This window comes from Hemiscyllium ocellatum, chromosome 10 (assembly GCF_020745735.1).
Source record: "Hemiscyllium ocellatum isolate sHemOce1 chromosome 10, sHemOce1.pat.X.cur, whole genome shotgun sequence".
NCBI classification, from domain to species: Eukaryota; Metazoa; Chordata; class Chondrichthyes; order Orectolobiformes; family Hemiscylliidae; genus Hemiscyllium; species Hemiscyllium ocellatum.
In genome coordinates, this window is record NC_083410.1 from 65,589,703 (window position 1) to 65,609,734 (window position 20,032).

Sequence of the window (20,032 nt, forward strand, 5' to 3'; positions counted from 1 at the left end):
AGAAGATGTTTGAGCCCAGGGAACTACCCTGAAGAACCCCTGCAGTGAGGTCCTTGGACTGAGATACCAATTTCTTCTGTGCTTAGTTCTGAATTTTGTTAGGGCTGCTTTATAGGAACTGATATGGTTAATGTAATTTCTGCAGTTTCACACACACACACATATTTCTTTATTCACACATATACACACACACCCACCCAATTCACGCACATACACACACACACAGATACACACTAGACCCACACACACATACAAAGACCCACACACATATACACACTAGACCCACACTACCTTCACACACACACACATATACATTCACACACCACACACATATTACACACACACACACCCAATTCACACACTCACACACACACACACACACACTCTCTTGGTATAAGTGGGGTAATTTCTATACTAAAACAGAAATTTAATGAATAAAAGTTGAAATTGTAAGACTAATAATTTACTAAGGCCATAAAGAAGCATGAACTAAGTCACCTCTGTAAAGCTAGGAACATGGGCAAGAAACCAAGGAATGCTTCAGTTAGACACAGAGGGCAAAAATACAATGAAAGCTCTTTTCATGACATACACAAAAATCAATAAATGTTATAACTAGTAGAACATGAAGATACCAAATAGCAGAAATTGTAAAATAATATAACATTTTAATTAAAGAAATTGGCAGAGAAAAGCGTGAAATGCTTTAACCAATGGAATTGTCATTAATGATTTTTAATGTAAGAAAAATCCATAGCGTGAGATGTTTAAACCAATGAAATTATCACCAATGTATTTGAATGGAAAAATAATGTATAAGTATTAGTGCTGTAAAATCTTCCGTTGCGATTTCCGAAGTCTTTTTTGGAAACTCGCCCAATCTTCGAAGATTGAATAAACATCTGTTGCTCCGTTTGTGTGTGTCTCGCAGTATTTCGATTTGCCACGGGAGAAGTGATAGCCGGTGGGGATAAGGACTGATACCAGTCAACTTGGAGTTCGCCTTTTTGAACTTAACCTTGCGGACAGTCTCCCTTGATACAAGGGTTAAAGGACAGTCCGCGGTTGGCAGAGTTCGGAGGCAGGACCCGGTTGTTCTGAATCAGATCCCTAGAGTTGGAATAGTTAGCCAAGTGTCAGGAACTATTCTCCGGAGATTCAGAAAGCCTAGACAGAAATCACTTATAACAGAACTGAGAAACAGGAATAGACCATTCCACCCTGAACTTGTCCTGCTAGTCAATAGGATCATCGTTGGTCTGTTACATCAGTGTCAGAAGGTAAGTGGTGGGGTTGGCAGAACTCAAGCTTTTGTTAGTGAGCAGGTTATTGTTGAGGAAGTGCCGCTTGATATAATTGTCGATGACATCTTTTATCACTTTGCTGATGATTGTAAGTACATTGATAGGATGACAACTGGCCAGATTGGTCCAGGTTTTTGTGGACAGGACATACCTGGGAATTTTCCACATGGTTAGGGAGATCCCAGCATTGTCCCTGTACTGGTACAGCTTGGTTCGTGGGGCAGCTAGTTCTGGAAGACACGTTTTCAGTACTATTGCTAGAATGCTGGCATGGCCAAGAACCTTTGAAGAATCCAGTGTCTTTAGCTATCCCTTGCTACTAAATGGAGAATCAAGTCAGCTAGCAAATATGACTTGAGGAGACTGCTGAGAAGGATAGTCCATTTGACAATTCTGGATGATGATAGGTGCAAATCTGTTGCACTGTTGTGCTGGACTCCGACATAATTGAAGATGGGGATATTTGTGGAGATGCCTCCTCCAGTGAGATAATTGTCCATGCCAGATACCCAATGGATAAAACAGAATGACAGAGTTTAGATTTGATTTGTTGGTTTTGAATCATTTATCCCAGTCTAGTGAATTCTACAATCACTGTTTGGCATGCAAGTGTGTTGCAGCTTCACGTTGTTGGATCACACATCTAATTTTTTTTAGGTATTGCCTGGAGCTGTTGCTGACATGCTCTCCTGCACTCTTCATTGAATCCCTAACTTGATGGTAACAATACAGCCAAGCCAGGAAGTTACAGATAGAGACTGAACACAATTTGAGTAGATTGTTTAAAATCTGTCACATTTATCACAGTGGGTTATACTACACAACATGATGGAGGGTATCTTTAATGTAAAGATAGAAGCTTGTCTCCAAAAGGACTGTCTGGCGTTCATTCCTATCAATACTGTCATAGATAGATACATCTGCAATTATAAACTGGTGTAAACGAGGTCAAGAAAACATTTTTTCCTCTTATTGGTTCTTTCTCTACCAGTTGTCAATCCAGCCTAATAGGTGCATACTTTAGGACTTGGCCAGCCCAGTGAGTTGTGATGTTATCATATTCCTTTGATGATGGATTTTAAGTCTCTCACCCAGAATATATTCTGTGCACTTGCCAATGTCTTCCAATTGCTGCTCAATATAGAGCAGTGCTGTTGATTAGTGAAGGGAAGCAGCAGAAGGGCTGTGTTAATCAACAGGATGAATATCCAAGCCCATGTTTGACCTGGTGCCACGAGACACCATGGGCTTCAGTTTCAAGGTTGAGAATGCCTGACTGTACATCAATACACTGTTGCCTCCAATGGCTATGTCCAACTGGTGGGACAGAATATACCCGGAGAAGGTGATGATGGTGTCTGGGACATAGCCATACTCATGGAATCATGCCTTACAATGTACTTAATTTGCTGTGAGTCAATTCTCCTAATATAATAAGACCCCAAAACTAAGTCAGGGGGACTTTGCAGTGTTAGTAGGGCTGCATTTGTCTTTTTCATTTGCAGTGCTCACATTGAAATCAGGTTGTCTGTCTGACTTCAATCATTTTCTTTGACTTCGTAGTGATTTTAATACAACTCAAGTGGCTTGCTTGGGCATTTCGGAGGGCAGTTAAGATTTAAGCACATTGCTGTGGGTCTGGAATAACATATAAGCCAGACCAGGTAAAGATAACAGATTTTCCTTGCTAAAGGACAGTGATAATTCAGAGACGTTTAATGATAGTATTGATACTGGCTTCATAGTCACTATTAGACATGTTTTTTAATGCCTGATATAGAATTGAAATCAAATTTTACCATCTACCATGGTGAGATTATAGGGCACTACACTGTTCTATGGATTACTGATCCAGTGACATTATCACCCTTTTTGTGGGGAGGCTTAGGGTTAGTGTTAGAGCTGGATGACATCAGTAAACATGTAAAATCCAATCCTACATTTACATGTGATATTATTAAGGAGAAGAGCATTGTTAAAGAAGTGTAAGGGGTTAACGAGGTATTCTTCAGTTGGTTCTCCCACTGACGCTAAGTGGAAAAGTTAAGCCTCAATTACTTGGGTGCATCAATGACAGAAATGAACAAGTGAAGAGGGCACTCCATAGAGTGCCTACTTTTGCTATGTCAGTTAACATTATCAGATATATCTTCCTTGAGGCTTTACCCTGCTACAACTATAAACCAAAAAAAAATCCATTTCAGTGAAAAAGCGATCTAGCCAATTTACGTTCAAAATCTGCCCTGAAAACCCCACTTACATTTGACAGGTTCGATAATTTCCAACACAGCAGCTGAGACAATATCCTTAAAAAAAATCAAGATCACTTTAAATAAAACAAAAACATGCCTTAAAAAAATAGATTTGCTGTATTTCTGAGTGCTGTTGACTCTTAAGATCTATATCTTCTTTGTTTTTGATGTAATGTGTTTGCCTGGTAACATTATAACAGGGTCAAACAAATTTTACCATGTGTGCATCAAGAATTGCGCTAACATGCACATCAAGTCGAAAATGAATAAACTGCTAAAGTTGAAATTAGTGGCAGTAACTTGTGCACAGTGCTAAAACCAATTTTGAAAAATTCATCACAGAGTTACACTGCATGGAAATAGACCCATTGGTCTAACACACCCTTGCTGACTAGGTTTCCCAAATTAAACCAGTCCTGTTTGTCTGCATCTGGCCCAAACCCCTGTAAACCCTTTCCATTCATGTACCTGTCCAAATGTCTTCTAAATGTTGTAACTGTACCTGTACTACCACTTCCTCTGGCAGTTTATTCTACACACTCACCATCCTGTGTGACTAAGTTGCACAAGCTTCACTTCCTACTGTTACAAAGTAAGAATGACTGACACAGATTTATGGATCTATAATTATTTTTCCTGCACACCTCCAATAGTTAGCACATATTAAAAAAAGCACTTGTGTAAATAATTAGGGTACTACTCCATGTGATGTGCATCTCATGAAGGGATCATACAGAGAGGACTAAGTGCTAACCAACTATATGGAACCAAAAATCTATAATTAAAAAAAAAATGAACAATGTAATAATCAGCAGGTTTGGCAGCATTTTGGAGAGAGAAATTGAGTTAATGTTTTGAGTTGAATGTGACTCTCCTTCAAGTCTAATGACTCTTTTTCAAAAGAATAGTCATACTTGATTTGAACTTTTTCTGTCCAACAGATGGTGAGATTTCTTTTCTTAAGAAAAAATATGTATGCTTGACTCATGGAACTACAAGCAGAACCAGTAAATTACACTTCTGTTCCATTGATTCTCACTGAAACCAAAGGTTCCTTTCTTGTGTCTGAATTTTATCACAGAGACAGTGGAGAAAACATCATTGGGTACTCACCATGATGTGTTCAAGCAGAGAATCTATTGCCAGTATATTATCAAAATAGGTTCTGAAAAAAATGAAGAAATATCTAAAATAGCGTTATCTACACCACATTGCTTTTAAATTCTCTGTGGTAACATTTATTCTTTTAATGAGAAGGAACTGTGCTGCATGGAATAACCTAAGTGTTAATAGCACTACAAACTCATACGTCATTTATTTAAAAAAGTATTTTTGGCACTTTGGATACACCTAACTCTATTTGAAATAATCTAAATTATCTCATGGGATATCTTAAATATTGGCCAAAGTGTTAAGTGGTTCCACCCAGTTAGAGTGAGATACCCATGATTGACCATACCTGATTCCTTATCAACTGTCTGGTTTCAACAGCAGAGCTAACTACATGATCATAATGACACCCCCATAGACTGTCAAATAAGATTCATATGACCATATGGAATGTACTACATATTTAAGATGCAAAGCACACCACCTTTTAAAGATATTTTAAAAAACTCATCTGTGGAATATGGATATCGCTCGGGGCTGGGCAGCATTTATCCCTTGTTGCACTTGAGAAGGTAGTGGTGAGCTGCCTTTTTGATCTGCTACAACCCATGAGCTATAGGTAGACCCACAATCTATTAGGGTGGAATACTAGCATTTTGATGCAACAGCACTGAATGAATGGTGATATATTTCTAAGTCAATATGGTGAGTGGCTTCGGGTGGAAGTTGCAAGTGGTGCCGTTCCAATATATCTGCTGCCCTTGTCCTTCTAGACAGATATTTGGTGAATTTCTGCAGAGCATCTTGTAGATAGTCAATGGCAGTAAAGTGTACTGTCAATGAAGGAGGAATTCGACATTTGTGGATGCGGATGTAGCTGCTTTGTCCTGGATGGAGTTCAACTGCTCAAGCTTTAAAGCTACATTAATTCAGGCAAGTGGGGAATGTTCCATCACACTCCTGACTTGTGCTTTGTAGATGGTGGACAGGCTTCAAAGAGTCAGGAAGAAAGTTGAATGCTGCAGTATTCTGAGGTTCTGACTTGCTCTGGTAGCCACTGTAATTATTTGGCAAATTCAATCGGCTCCTAATCAATGGTAACCTCTGGGGTAGTGGAGAATTCAGCAATGGTAAACACCATTGAATCCCAAGGGCAGTAACTAAATTCTTTCTTTTTAGAGATGGTCATTGCCTGGCATTTGTGTGGTGTGAATATTACTTGCTATATTGCATACCAAGCCTGGATACTGTCCAGATCTTGTTGCATTTGAACATGGATTGCTTAAGTATCTGGGGTGTGGCAAATGCACCGAACCCTACACAGTTATTGGCAAACATCCCCATCTCAACTTATAACCTTATGATGCAGAGATGGTCATTGACGAAACAATTGAAGGTGTTTGAAGGACACTACCTTAAAGAACTTCTGCAGAGGTGTGCTGGAGCTGAGATGACTGACCTTCGACAACAATAACAATGCACCAGGTATGTGTCCAACCAGCAGAGTTTTCCCCGAATCCCCCTGACTTCAGATTTACTAGGTCACCTATTGCCACATGCAGAAAAATACGGCCTTAATGCCAATGGCAGTCACTCATACTTCACCTTTGCAATTCTAGTCTTTTGTCTATGTTTGAACCAGCCTGTAATGAGGTCAGGAGCTGTGTGGCCCTGGCAGAACCCAAACTGACTGCAACTGAGCAGGTTATTGCTGAGCAGATGCTGCTTGATAGCACTGTTGATGACATCTTCCATCACTTTACTGATGCCCGAGAGGAGACTAATGGGGCAGTAATTGGCTAGGTTAGATATGTCCTGTGTTTTGTGGACAAGATATACTGGGCAATTTTTGACATTGTCAGGTAGATGCCAGTGTTGTAACTGTACTGGAAGAGTTTGGTTAGGGGAGCAGAAAGTTCTGGAGCATAGCCTTTAATACTTCTCTAATCGTTTCTTAATATCATGTGAGTGAGTTGAATTGTTTGAAGACTTGAACTTGTGATGTTGGCACCTCTGAAAGCAGCAAGATCACAAACTTTTATAAATGAAGTTTGCTGTTTACAATATAGTAAATACATTTTTTAAATCTTGTTTACGTAATCTGATAAATTGAGTAGCTGAAATCCAAAAGGAGGAACTCAGTCTTCACGAATTCATCAAATCAGAAGATTAAACTGGCCCACCTTTTTAATTTTAACCATAGTTACAAAGAACATATGATATATATAGCAGAAAAGAGAAACTCCAGGGAACCATCAACATGTAGAGGGCTACTCCTGGTTTTTTTTGTGTTTCTGTTGCTTACCCAGTGGATGAATCTTTTTGTATTATTGGTAATTCATTTGATGAAGTACAATTCCTAATCTCCGACATCTGTATTTATTTTGAATACTGTCATTAATTTAGAAAACTAGTGAGAATGAGAGTTTGTATTACTAGAGGTGTGGCTCAGCAGTTAACACTGCTGTTTCACTGTGCCAGAGACCCAAGTCCAATTCTATCTGAAGTTTGCACATTCTCCCCTTGTCTGCGTGGGTTTCCTTTGGAGGCTTCAGTTTCCTCCCACAGTCTAAAGATGTGCAGGTTAAGTGGACTGGCCATGCTAAATTGCACATAGTGTTCAGGGATGTGCAGGCTAGGTGGATTAGCTATGGGAAGTGCAGGGATCGGGCATGAGTCTGGTTGGGATGTTCTTTGATGGGTTGGTGTGGATTCGATGGGCAAATGTCCTGCTTCCATGTTGTATTTCTATTTCTATGAACGATCATTCACTCGGCACCTCTGGCTGAAGATTGTTGTAAATGCTTGAGCCTTATCCTTTGCACTGATGTATTGAGTTTTCCCACTATTCAGGATGGGGATACTTGTGCAGCCTCTTCCTCTAATAAGTTGTTGAAGAATTGCACAGCACCATTCAGGACTGGATGAGGCAGGACGACAGAGTTTAGATTTGATTCATAGGTCGTGGATCGGCTAGCTCTATTAGTTGTTGCTTATGCTGTTTGGCGTGCAAGTAGACCAATCTGGTAGCTTCATCAAGTTGACATCTCATTTTTGGGTATGCCTGGTCCTGCTTCTGACATGCCCTGCTGAATTCTTAATTGAGCCATGGTTGATATCCCTGGCTTGATGGTGTGGGATATGCCAGTTCATGAGGTTGCAGATTGTAGTGAGCATATAATTCTGTTGCTGTTGATGGCCCTCAGTGCCTCATACATGGATGCTCAGTCGTGAGTCATTTGAAATCTGCACAATTTAGTATGGTGATAATGCCACACAAGATCAGGTAAGGTAACAACATTGTGAAGATGGTATGTTGTCTCCATAAGCAATGTGCTTTACTGACCAATGCTACCATGGACAGATGCATCTATGACAGGCAGATTGGCAAGGATAAGATCAAATATGTTTCTCCCTCTCGTGAGCTCCTTCACCACCTGCCACAGACACAGTCTAACAGATATGTTCTTTTGGAAGTGAACAGTTCAAATCAATAGTACTGCAGCTGAGCCACTTTTGGTTCAGAACATTGAAATTCCCCAACTACAGTAATTTCTGCACTCTTGCCACTTTCAGTGCTTCTTCTCAGTGGTATTCAACATGGAAGAGTACTGATTCAGCAGGCAAGGGAGGGCAGTATGTGGTATTCACTTTCAGTGCTCCTTGTCATGGGATAGGCATCAGTGATGGTGTTGCTATTTGACACATTGTCATATTCTGGGAATTATACGTTACACACAATGTCAGACTGTTGCTTGACTAGTCTATGAGCCAGCATCACCCAACTCTGGCACTAGCCCCCAGATGTTAGCAACAACAACTTTGATGGGGCGACAGGGCTGTTCTTGCCATTGTCATTTATGCACTTAGGTTGATGCCACGTGATTCATCTGGTTTCTTTCTATTTTGAAATTTTGTGGTGATTGTTACAAGTGAAGGATTGCTAGGCCATTTCAAAGGGCAATCATACATGAACCATAAGGAGCTATCATCCAAATTCAGTGGCTAATAAGGAAGGCAAATGGAATACTGACCTTCATTTTAAACAGAATGGAGTGTAATGAAATGGGAAGTGTTGCTAAAAGTATACGAGGGACTAATAAGATCATAGCTGGAATACTGAGTGGGTTTGGTTCCCTTATCTAAGGCATTTCTTTCAACCAAGTATGTACGCAGTTTTCTTCTCTAAAGGATTTCGGTGAACCAGGTGGAGTTTTCCGATAATTGGCAATGGTTTCATGGTTATCATTAGACTCTTCATTCCAGATTTTTATTAATTTCAAATTTCATCATCTGCAATAGTGTGATTTGAACATGGGTTTCTGGATCAATATCCTAGCAATAATATGAGTCGGCCATTATGTCCAAAACTCCTTTTGTCTAGTGCTGTTCATGACTGGATATTGCGGTATCACTTGGTCCTGCCAATGCACACAATCAGTCCTGTTTTGTAGCTTCACCGGGTTGACATCTCATTTTAGGAATGCCTGGTGCTCCTCCGGGCATCTCAATCTGCACTCTTCATTCAACAGGTTTGATCTCTGGCCTAACAGTAGTGGTAGAGTGGGGTTGCAGATTATGTTGGAGTATAGTTCTGCTGCTGCTTATACCTTACAATGCCTCAGTCTTGAGCTGCTAGATCTATTCAAAATCAATCCCAGTTAGCACAGTGGTAATGCCAAAACACACAGTGGAGAGTATTCTCAGTGTGAAATCAGGGCCTTAGCTTTGGTCCCTCCTACCAAGACTATCATGGGCAGAATCATCTGGCAGGTATATTGGTGAGGATGAGTCAAGTGTGTTTTGCCCTCTTATTGCTGCAGATCCAATCCAGTAGTTATATCTTGTAGGACTTGGCCAGTGCTGTCAGTAGTGGCACTGTCAAGCAACTCTTGATGATGGATGTTGAAGTCTCCACCTAATGTCCATTTTGTGCCCTTGCCAGCCTCTGTGTTTCCTCGTGGTGGTTTTCAACATGGAAGAATACTGATTCCTCAGGAGGGGGCTTTCTTCTCCATGTTTGACCTCACCGGGTCCAGAATCATACTGAAGACTTCAGGATATACACTCTCCCAACAGCATACCCTCACTACCATCAGTTCTGCTAGGTCTGTCCTGCCAGTAATCTGGGCATAGTCTGGAATGGTGATGCTATTGAATGAGACATGGTCAGCAAGACCCAATTCTGAGAGCATGACAGTGTCAGGCTGATGCTGACCACTCTGTAAAGCAGCGCTCTCACTTGGCACTAGCCCCTAGATGTTAGCAAGGAGATCAGGGTTGCATTTTTTAGTATTATTTCCAATGCCTAAGTTGGTAACAAGTGGTTTGTATGAGTTTTTTTGATGCTGTTTTGACATCTGATACTTGACCTTACAGAGGTTTATAAAATCATGAAGGACATGAATAGGATAAATAGACAAGGTCTTTTCCCTGGGGTGGAGGAATCCAAAACTAGACAACATAGGTTTAAGGTGAGAGGGGAAAGATATAAAAGGGACCCAAGGGGCAACCTTTTCACAAGAGCATGGTGTGTATATGAGCTGCCAGAGGAAGTGGTGGAGGCTGGTATGATTACATCATTTAAAAGGTATCTGGATAGGGATATGAATAAGAAGGGTTTACAGGGATTTGAGCTAAATGCTGGCAAATGGAACTAGATTTATATAGGATATCTGGTCAGCATGGATGAGTTGGACCGAAGTGTCTGTTTCTATGTTGCATAACTCTATAACTCTATGATAAAATTAAGTGACTTGCATGACTTTCAGAAGGTAGTTGAGAATCATCCAGATTATTTGTGGGTTTGCAGTCACATATAGGCCAGACTAGGTAAGAACAGCGAGTTTCTTCTCCAAAAGAACATCTGTGAAGCAGATGGGTTTTTAATGACAGTTAACAATGGTTTGCTGTTCCTTGGCCTCAGTCTCCCAGAGTTTCTTGCCTCCTGTTTTCACCTTTAGGCTCCAGATCTGCTCCTCTCACTGCTGCTAGGTCTTCACTTTTCTCCTCAATTTGAGATTACTGGCTTCATCTATTGCCAGACGTTTATCAGTACAAGGAGTCCTATAAACTTAGCTATACAGACTGACCTCTGTCACTAAATGGAGCACTGTCAATCTGACAGAACAGTAAATTATTAGATCTTCCTTTTATATTCTCAAATTTACGATTAATTATTTAATTAACTGATGTAGAAATTTAATGTACATTTAAAGTACAGGTGGTACTGCATTTGAACTTAGAGGGTACAAATAATGTTCTTTTTACTCTAAGGAAGGCTCTACAGAATCAATGCTTCGCAAAGTCACAATTTTCAGCAATACAACCCTATGTGAGGACAATAGCACAATCTTTTAGTCTGCCATTTTCAGAGGGATGGATTGCCTAGAATGTTTGAATGCTGCTATGGAGAAGTAGAACAACTTTTTATAATATTTAAATGAAACCCCAAAATGTAGTTGGGAACTTGTAAGTAATCTGGCCATCGTAGGAAAAGAATCGCAAACCAAAGTTAGTGAAATACCTTGTACACATAGGACCATTGTCATTGAGACACAGAAAGAGAGAGAGAGAGAGAGAGAGAGAAAACGAGCGTGAGTGCAAAAGCAGCTACTGCTATGGGAAGCAGAGAAGGACTGTTGTGTTTTAATAACAACGCAGGATGAACATATGAATGAGGAACAAGAGTAGGCCACTCAGTCCTTCAAGCCTGTTCTGCCATTCAATCATGGTTGATCTAATGCATGAGGAATTCAGTTTTATATTCGATAGGAAGGGAATAGAACCAACCAATCTTTTAGAAATTTAAGGATCAAGGTGTCAATGAGGTGAGATATTTGGATAATGTCAGATCTGAAAAACACATGCTGAGTGAACGACAGTTGAAATTTTGACCGAACACGGTGGAGAGAAGTGACCCTACTGGAGTAGCAGGAATACCACTGGACTTGTACTTGCAATGCTAGAAATATGGTACAAAGTGAAAAGAATTCTATGAGGTTTCTTGAATGTGTGAATTAGTTCAATATCTTATTTGATGCAATAGTTACTTGTGAATTGATGTTCGAGCTATGTACATTCTAGTTTGTTCCAGTAAAAATCTTGAAATATGAAAACTTATCCTCCAGATTTTTGTTGGTCTTTTGGGAAATTCATTTCTTTTTAAAAGTCTCCATACAATTGCAAACAATAAAAATAATGGTAAGCATTGACTAGTAATATTCAACTTCCATCATCTGATTTTAATATCTGAGTTCTTCATGGACTAAAGCGATTTAGAAAGACTTAAATTAATTGCTGTGATCATCTGATTATAGATTGAGGCAAGTCCTGGGAACCCATATAGAATAAATCAATTATACTGAAATGATAATTTCATCCAAAGAGAGTGAAACCAGATAATTAGGCTGACTTGAAGAAATATGCATATCTTGTTTTATTCACATTTGCACATTAAGTTCACATATGGGTAGAAGAAAGGTTGTCTGCCAAATATTCAGACTGGAAAGACAATGGAGCTTGACAAAAGAGTATACAAACAAACCATAGTTTAGTAGCTTGTTTAGCTCAGCAGGCAGAAAGCAATGCAGTTTCATAACAACGGAGTTTGGAAGGCTTGCTCTCTTTCTCTGTTTCTCTAAAGCTCCAAAGTCAAGGCCCAGTAAAGATACAAGTTGAAAAACAATTCATTGAGAATTCCAGAATTCTATGACTTCACCACTCCTGGGGAAGCAGTACACCAACTAAATTGTCATGGAATCAAATTTCGCTCTTATACCCTAAATTCTCTAAGAACCTTTAAGGTGTCTAGCATTAGTCTGTCTATCTATACCGCTCTCACCTTTATAAATGTATTATCCATGTTTGGGTGTGTTTGTTGTCATGTTTTATTACTGTTGTTGAGGTTAATAGGTATTAAAATGCCTCATTTCATTCACAAATATCTTATAATTGGCTCCTTTATTTTGATTCATTTAAGTATATTTTAATAAAAGTTCATGCTGAAAAAAAAAAGAATTTGAAGCAACTGACCAAGACAGGGTTAAAGAGGAAAGCAGTTTTCCCTCCTCATTTAGTCATAACACAATATATTACTCTGCATTAATGATCACACCAAACAATGTATTTATCAAATCAAAAATATGAATCACTTACTTGGATACATCAAGCAGAAAATCATTCATTTCACTCTGTCTGGCAAGACCTTTGGAAATCTGAAAGATGAGGTTTCAAATCAGGGCAATATTTGAAAAAGACCTTTGCCCCCAAGGAGGTCAATTAGCCATCTGTTAGTGTATTTCTGTACGTATGCAAGTGAATGTATAACCTAATGAATGAAGGGGTTTTGATTCGTAAAAGGGGGAAACCTTCTTACTAACTGGTGAGCTGGTAGCCAGAGGACATAAATTTAAAATAATTTCCAAAAGAACAAGATGGTTGATAAATTATGATCAGGAATATACCACTTAATCTATTGGAGACAGCAAATTCAATAATAACTTTCAAAAGGGAATTCGATATAAACGTTAACTGGAACAAAATTGCAAATTTTTAGGAAACAGCATGTAAATAAGGCTATTGGACAAACTTTTTTTATAGGAACTAGTAGCAGCATGATGGGTAAGTAGTTTCCTCCTATGCTGCATAATTTTATAGTGAGGAACGATGAAGCAGACTGCTTTGTGCTGGATTGGCACCAAGCTTCTTGGAGTTTTGTTCTACTCAGACATTTGAAATGTACTTGAACACCCATCTGATTCTTGCCTTGTAGGTGGTTTACAAGCTTTAAAGCTAGTCTTCAAGAAAGTACCCAGTCTCTTGTGTACTTGTGCTTTGATAATCATGGTAGAGCAAGGGATATGCTGGACAATGGGGTTTTGGATTGTGGCTCTATGATTCTGCTGTTGTTGATGGTTTACAATACCTCAACAATATCTTATTTTATGCTGCTTGATTTTGCAGCTATATGAAGCAGGGATGATACAAAAGGATATAAGAACGGTGAGTGCTTGATGGGCTATCATGGTTACAAAAGGGCCTGTGTCCCAGTATACAAAGGTGTGCTTTGTAGCCTGCCAGCCTCACTACCTGTCATCCTGCCTCGGTTACTTCTGGAGGTGCTGGGCTCAATTCCGACCAACAACAGAATGAAAATAAGGCAGATGTTGGCCTTTTTAAAGGAGATTAGCTCACCGAGTCAAAAACTTTACTTAATTATATTTCCTGTCATCTTCACGAAAATCCAGATCTTATTCTGTTATTCTTCCCTTGAATATTTTTTCTGGAACCTTCTGTACACTTCTCATGAACGCTTTGTTTCTCCATAATTATTTTCTTCCCTCATTTTTACTCTTTATCTTTATACAGTTCGCTTTTCACAACTCACAGACATTGCAACCACAACTACTTCTTTAGTAATCTCTTACATCTGGGCTTGGAAGCTGCTACAGAAAGTGGGAAGTGGCTGAGGATACCATTGGCCAAACAGTGTAGAGTATCAGAGGATTTGAAAAAATTGTCAGCACATCCATTTGACATGAGACCGGAGACAAATTGAGGAAGTGCTGGAAACTTACCTCAACTTGATGTATTGCCACTGAAGCCCACGCTAGGTTTGCAGTGGCAATCTGTAATAAAGAACACAAATAAGGTTTTTACACATGGTTTATCTGAATTAGGAGAAGCTTTCTATCATCATCTTAAATATCGTCCTCCTTCCTCTAAAAGTACAGACTTCTGTTTAGAATGTTTCAATTAGCACATGAATTTTTAATTTCCTCATCAAGTGGACAATTATGTGTTTTCCACATGTTGACCTTGACCATGAATGATGGCAGACTCTTTGACTGGCGTGAATATTACCAAGCCTGAACTGGTTTTAATCAACTTACTGTTGATCAGAAGCAGAAATTCCATTTGAATTATTCCTGTTCTAGACCACGGGCACACTGACCAATTATAATGTATTTGCAACCGCTTTTGCTTATATCAGCTTAAACAGCATTTGCTTATTATTGTTCTGATACAGGTGACTCATTAGTATACTCAATCAATAATTTGTGGAACTACTACTCCATGTCATTTGAACTTTTATTTCACAACTCACAGACATTGCAATAAGTTTTAAAACTATCAGGGTTTCACAAGCAGAATAGTCAATTGCTAATGTCTTTTTGAATCATACTGATTTTCTGGATTCTTCTTTTCTCTTACCATACCGAGTGGTGCAAGAGGGACACAAAACATATTTGTCTCCTTGGTTATTTTTCCCCAGAACCTATCAACAGAGGCTGTAGCTTGAGGGACATTACTTTGCATTAAACATAGCTCATCAGGAAGACTATGCTGCTCTTACAGCCTGCCATTGGCTTATTTGAAGGATTTGCAGTTTACTAATCAACCGGTTTGGCCACATTACGAATTCACCTTCTGAGGCTATCAAGTGCTGGAGTGGGAATTGAACCCAGAGACTCTAGCTCAGAGGATTGGATGCTACTCACTTCTACACAAGACCTCTTCATTTTCTGGGTTAGCCATGCTAAAATACATTAGGACTGCTGAATATCATAGAGATATTAAATAAAAATTGCATTTTTGGTTTATGTTTAATGTCTCCTGTGTTAATGAGACTTCTGCTTGACTGCAAGAGTAGAAACCCACCTGCTGTTGGTCACTGTCAAAAGGATTTCTGCCACGTTGTCGATACAGTTCCAAAACACCTAACAAGTCATTGCTGGCAGTAACGATTGGTAAGCAAAGGACAGACTGAATCGGAGATTTTGAGTCCATTGATATTCCCTTAGGAAATCGACTATCCTAAAAGAAAAAGAGAACTTGGGTGTGCATCAGATATGACTAGATGTCATTGCATAATTCCTTCCTGAGAATGTCACCACTGTTTGTTTGCTAATCTGTTTAACAAGTGGATTTGTCTTGCTTTAATCATATACAGAGCAGCATGTGGAGCGTGCTGTGACTCATGAATTTTCCCTGTACATAACATTTTTAATAAAAGTTCAAGCTTCAAACAGTTAACTCATCACTTAAGCTTTAAGTTTCAAATGGTCGTAGCTAAAATATTACAGTCATTTTGAAATTATTCTAATACAATGGCATTTTCTTGACAATAGTTACAAACTCCTCCAATGCAATAAACATTGCAAATGAGTATTACAAGATTAGAAGTATAAGAACGTTAATTTTCAATTTTTAAATATTTTTGTATACAAAACAACTTTTCTCTCATTATGGAGTCCTACATTGTAAATTTGTTGTGCACTGTACAAGGAACATTGCTAACAGCAAGACACAACATGTTACAGGTTGGCTTAAGAACACAAAACAGAAGCGGTCAATGCTACTAATGGATGGATCTAAATAATTCTAATTCCTGGGCCAGGGTTGAACCTATTGCACTTCATAGATAAGGGCTTAATATTATCATTTCAGATGACAAAAAGAATCATGCGTGCTTAACTGCTGATGATCTTATGTGGCCTCTGTTACCTCATTAGAAGTATAATATAAAGAGATGTTAGATTAAACTTAATACAGAAATGAGAGGTGAAAAGTTCTGAGTGGAATAAGAGAATGCATATATTAATGCTAACATTTTAAAAGTTTGTAGTCTTTAAAGTGAGAGCAAGTAAATACAATTGTTTCAGGAAAAGAACATGAAATCCTAAGTTTAATTATTAGAAGAAAAGAAACTTGCGTTTAGATAATACCTATCACAGTCTAAAGACGCCCTAAAGTATTTTGAAGGGCAGAATCTGATTTCAGCGTCGCTTGTTATACTTGCCAGTTGGACAGCAGTGAGATAGTTGCATTGATTCTTCCAGAAATGAGGCAATGAACCATGAGCCAATCAAGTAGTGGCAAAGCTAGCGGCGAGCTCTCATTGGAATTGGGATCCTGGGTTGGAGGTCCCACTTTCTGAGAATGGCCGGCTAATGAGAAATTATTGCTCAGCAGCATAATTAGGAATGCTGTGGCTTTTGTTGGAGTTACAGATTCAAAGACTAGGCGAGGGGAGTATGTAGTGGGATCTGGGTGTCCTTGTATACCAGTCGCTGAAGGTAAGCATACAGATGCAGCAGGGAGTAAACAAGGCAAATGGTATGTTGGCTTTCATTGTGAGAGGTTCAGGGTCAGGTTGGCAGGTGTATTGTTGCAGTTTTACAGAGACCACACCTTGAATATTGTATGCAGTTTTGATATCCTTTTCTGAGGAATAACGCTCTTGCTCTTGAGGGCGTGCAGCAAAGGTTGACCAAGCTGATTCTGGGGATGATGGGGCTGAGGTATGAGGAGAGATTGACTAGGTTAGGATTATTTTCACTGGAGTTAGATGGATGGGGGTGAATCTCAGAGACTTATAAAATTCTAACAGGACTAGACAGGGCAGATGCAGGGAGGATGTTCCCGGTGGTGGGTGTGTCCAGAACCAGGGATCACGGTCTGAGGATTTGGGGTGGACCATTTAGGATGGAAATGAAGAGGCATTTCTTCACCCAAAGAGTGGTGGAATTCATTACCACAGGAATTAAGTTGATGCCAAAACATTAAATGTATTCAAGAGGCGACTAGATATACCACTTAGGGCAAATGGGATCAAAGGTTATGGGAAAAAGCAAAATTAGGCTATTGGGTTGGATGATCAGCCATGATCAGAATGAATGGTAGAAGGCCTCCTTCTGCTCCTATCTTCTACGTTTCTATGACAGATAACTATAATATCAAGGAGAGGTTGCATGGGCCAAGGGGAAAGAGGTATAGGAAGGTGGGCAGCAAGGGCTCTCAGCTTTTGCCCCTCACACCTTTCTGATTATCAAGTCCCTCAAATTGGGCACTGACTGTCTTAGATTGAGCCACTACCACTCCTTCCCAGGTGGTGAGCTGGCCACACAGTTTTATTTATTGCACACATTCTGCATTCCAACAGTCAGGCCTGCAACTAGGTTAATATAAGTGGCTGTGGGATAAGGCCTCTAAGTTGTCATTAATTGGCAACTTAAAGCCCATAGTTGTAGAAAGGTAGAAAATCTGATCGGTTCTTAATTCTGGTGCAAGCGGAAAAGTGACAGGATTGAGATCCTCCCTAATTCTACCTTTCCCACCTCCAAGCATACTATGAAAGAGGAAATAAGATTTCACCCACAGTTGCTGAAATATTTTCAAAGTACAATTACTATGAGGAAAAAAAGGAACTGATTACAAAAGTAAAGGTGCAACGCTAAATCTATTTGGATCGTATGAGGTGCCAGGCGTAAGGTCCAATTGACCAATTAAATAGCTGGAACTCTGCAGTTCTATAAGCACCAGGTGGAAGTAGTGACTACTTCTGGAGCCACAGTAGAGCTCTCATGGAGATTATTATTGGAGCTGGATAGCAAAGTAATTTGGGGCGATTTTACCAGGGTCAGGTTGGCAGGTCCTGAGGAAGAGTGTTGGGGTATCAGAGGTCAAGAGGGTAGGGTAAAGAAGCAAGTGCGATTTTTATGGAGTGAGTACCTTCCATGGGCCCAGGGGATTTGCAATGGTGGACTCCCACTTTGCCAAACACCAGTTCATGCAGCTAAAGTTGCTGGACAACTTGCTTGATATTGGCCTCATCTTGTCAGGATTAAAATAGTGATGGGGGCAGGATGATGCTCTCAAATGACCATTAATTGCACACTTAATGGCCTCAATAGGCCCGAAGTGGTGAGATGCATCAACACTTCCACTGCTAAATTTTGTATTAATTGACAGTGGACAGGTAAGAAATGGGAAGGCCACACTCTGCATTTATGAGATCACCCTGATAATCCACCTTCAAGCCCCCAGTAGCGAGCACAAAATCCAACCTAATAGTTAGTGGGCGGCACGGTGGCACAGTGGTTAGCACTGCTGCCTCACAGCGCCTGTAGACCCGGGTTCAATTCCCGACTCAGGCGACTGACTGTGTGGAGTTTGCACGTTCTCCCCGTGTCTGCGTGGGTTTCCTCCGGGTGCTCCGGTTTCCTCCCACTGTCACAAAGATGTGCGGGTCAGGTGAATTGGCCAAGCTAAATTGCCCATAGTGTTAGGTAAGGGGTAAATGTAGGGGTATGGGTGGGTTGCGCTTCGGCGGGTCGGTGTGGACTTGTTGGGCCGAAGGGCCTGTTTCCACACTGTAAGTCTAATCTAAAAAAAAATATAAATCATTGGTTAAATCAACAAAAATAAAGGAGAGCAAAGCTCATGTAGAAGTGCAGAAGCAACTGCCAAAGATGATACTAATGTTAAAACATGTCTGTGAGAAGAACTTGAGAAAGTGAGGCACTTTTAGTCAGAACAGGGAAAATAAAGAAATCTGATACAGGCACCCAAACTGAGAAGGCATTATTTAAGGCCATCACTAAAAGAATACAGGGAGAGAGTGGAATATCGTTTTCATAACATTCCTGATTGAGTTCATACTTTTTAATAAATGACAGGGCACAAGAAACTTTTAGAAGTAGGTTCTGGAGGGCAAGGAAATGGTGTTTGTCAGACTTTGACAATCTACCAGATAGAACCTGATAATGTGTGAAAAGGGTCCTTTCTGAATTATAAAATTCAATGCAGGGATATGCATGCTTCAATGTTCTTTTGGCTTCTCATTATATTTGATGCTACAGAAATACCAAAATTGGTTCAATTGTGATCAGAAAAGAAACGCATAATCAACTTAATTGTATTGAATGGGGATGAAATGTTATGTATGTATAAAAAAACTAAGGACAGAATTTTTTGGTTGGCAAACTTTCCCAATTTATTACCCGATGAATTGACAAGAGAGTCCGCAACCCTTCCAATCAGTGTTCCTGCAGCAACTTGAAAGAATTAAATGGCTGGAAACGGGACTTTTGTGAAATTGAGGGCAGATATTTCACCTCAGAGGCATCAGTTTGTAATCCTGGATGCACCAAGACTGATCCTACAACTAGTAACTAAATTCTAAATCCTAGGGTTCAGAGCCAGGTAAGTATGGTGGGCTCATAAGGAGAGGGGAGTGGTGATGAAACCAGAGGAACCTAGATAAGTTGACCAGCTTTTAAAGAAGAACTTAATGGAGAACTCCATAAGTTGACTTCAGTTGACAGGCCCTGAAAGGCTGCATCCCACGTGCAAAGGGGAACCATTGAAGATAATGATCCCCCGGCCCCTACCTTTAGAACCGACACAAAAATAGTCTGAGCTCTTAAGCTTCCTCATTACTTTAACCATATAAGGGCCTCAATTGGGTTGAGGGTAGGTAGTTGCCCAAGACTTCATCTGCTCTATGATTAGCATAGAGGTCAGCACAAGCCAGCCCACCAGTGGTGGGATGGGTGGGTAATCATAAGATTGTTAATCAAA

General features: G+C 39.9%; 1 protein-coding gene across 1 annotated transcript in view; it reads right to left on the bottom strand.

Annotated features, from left to right (window-relative positions):
* pde10a (phosphodiesterase 10A) overlaps window positions 1-20,032 on the bottom strand; it is a 231,097-nt gene that overhangs the window by 76,985 nt on the left and 134,080 nt on the right. Inside the window, exons 7-10 of the mRNA XM_060830963.1 lie at window positions 15,329-15,484; window positions 14,245-14,295; window positions 12,824-12,882; window positions 4,670-4,721 (exon numbers count right to left, since the gene is read on the bottom strand). Coding sequence (XP_060686946.1) covers window positions 4,670-4,721; window positions 12,824-12,882; window positions 14,245-14,295; window positions 15,329-15,484 — 318 coding nt within the window. The remainder of the gene's footprint in view (window positions 1-4,669; window positions 4,722-12,823; window positions 12,883-14,244; window positions 14,296-15,328; window positions 15,485-20,032) is intronic.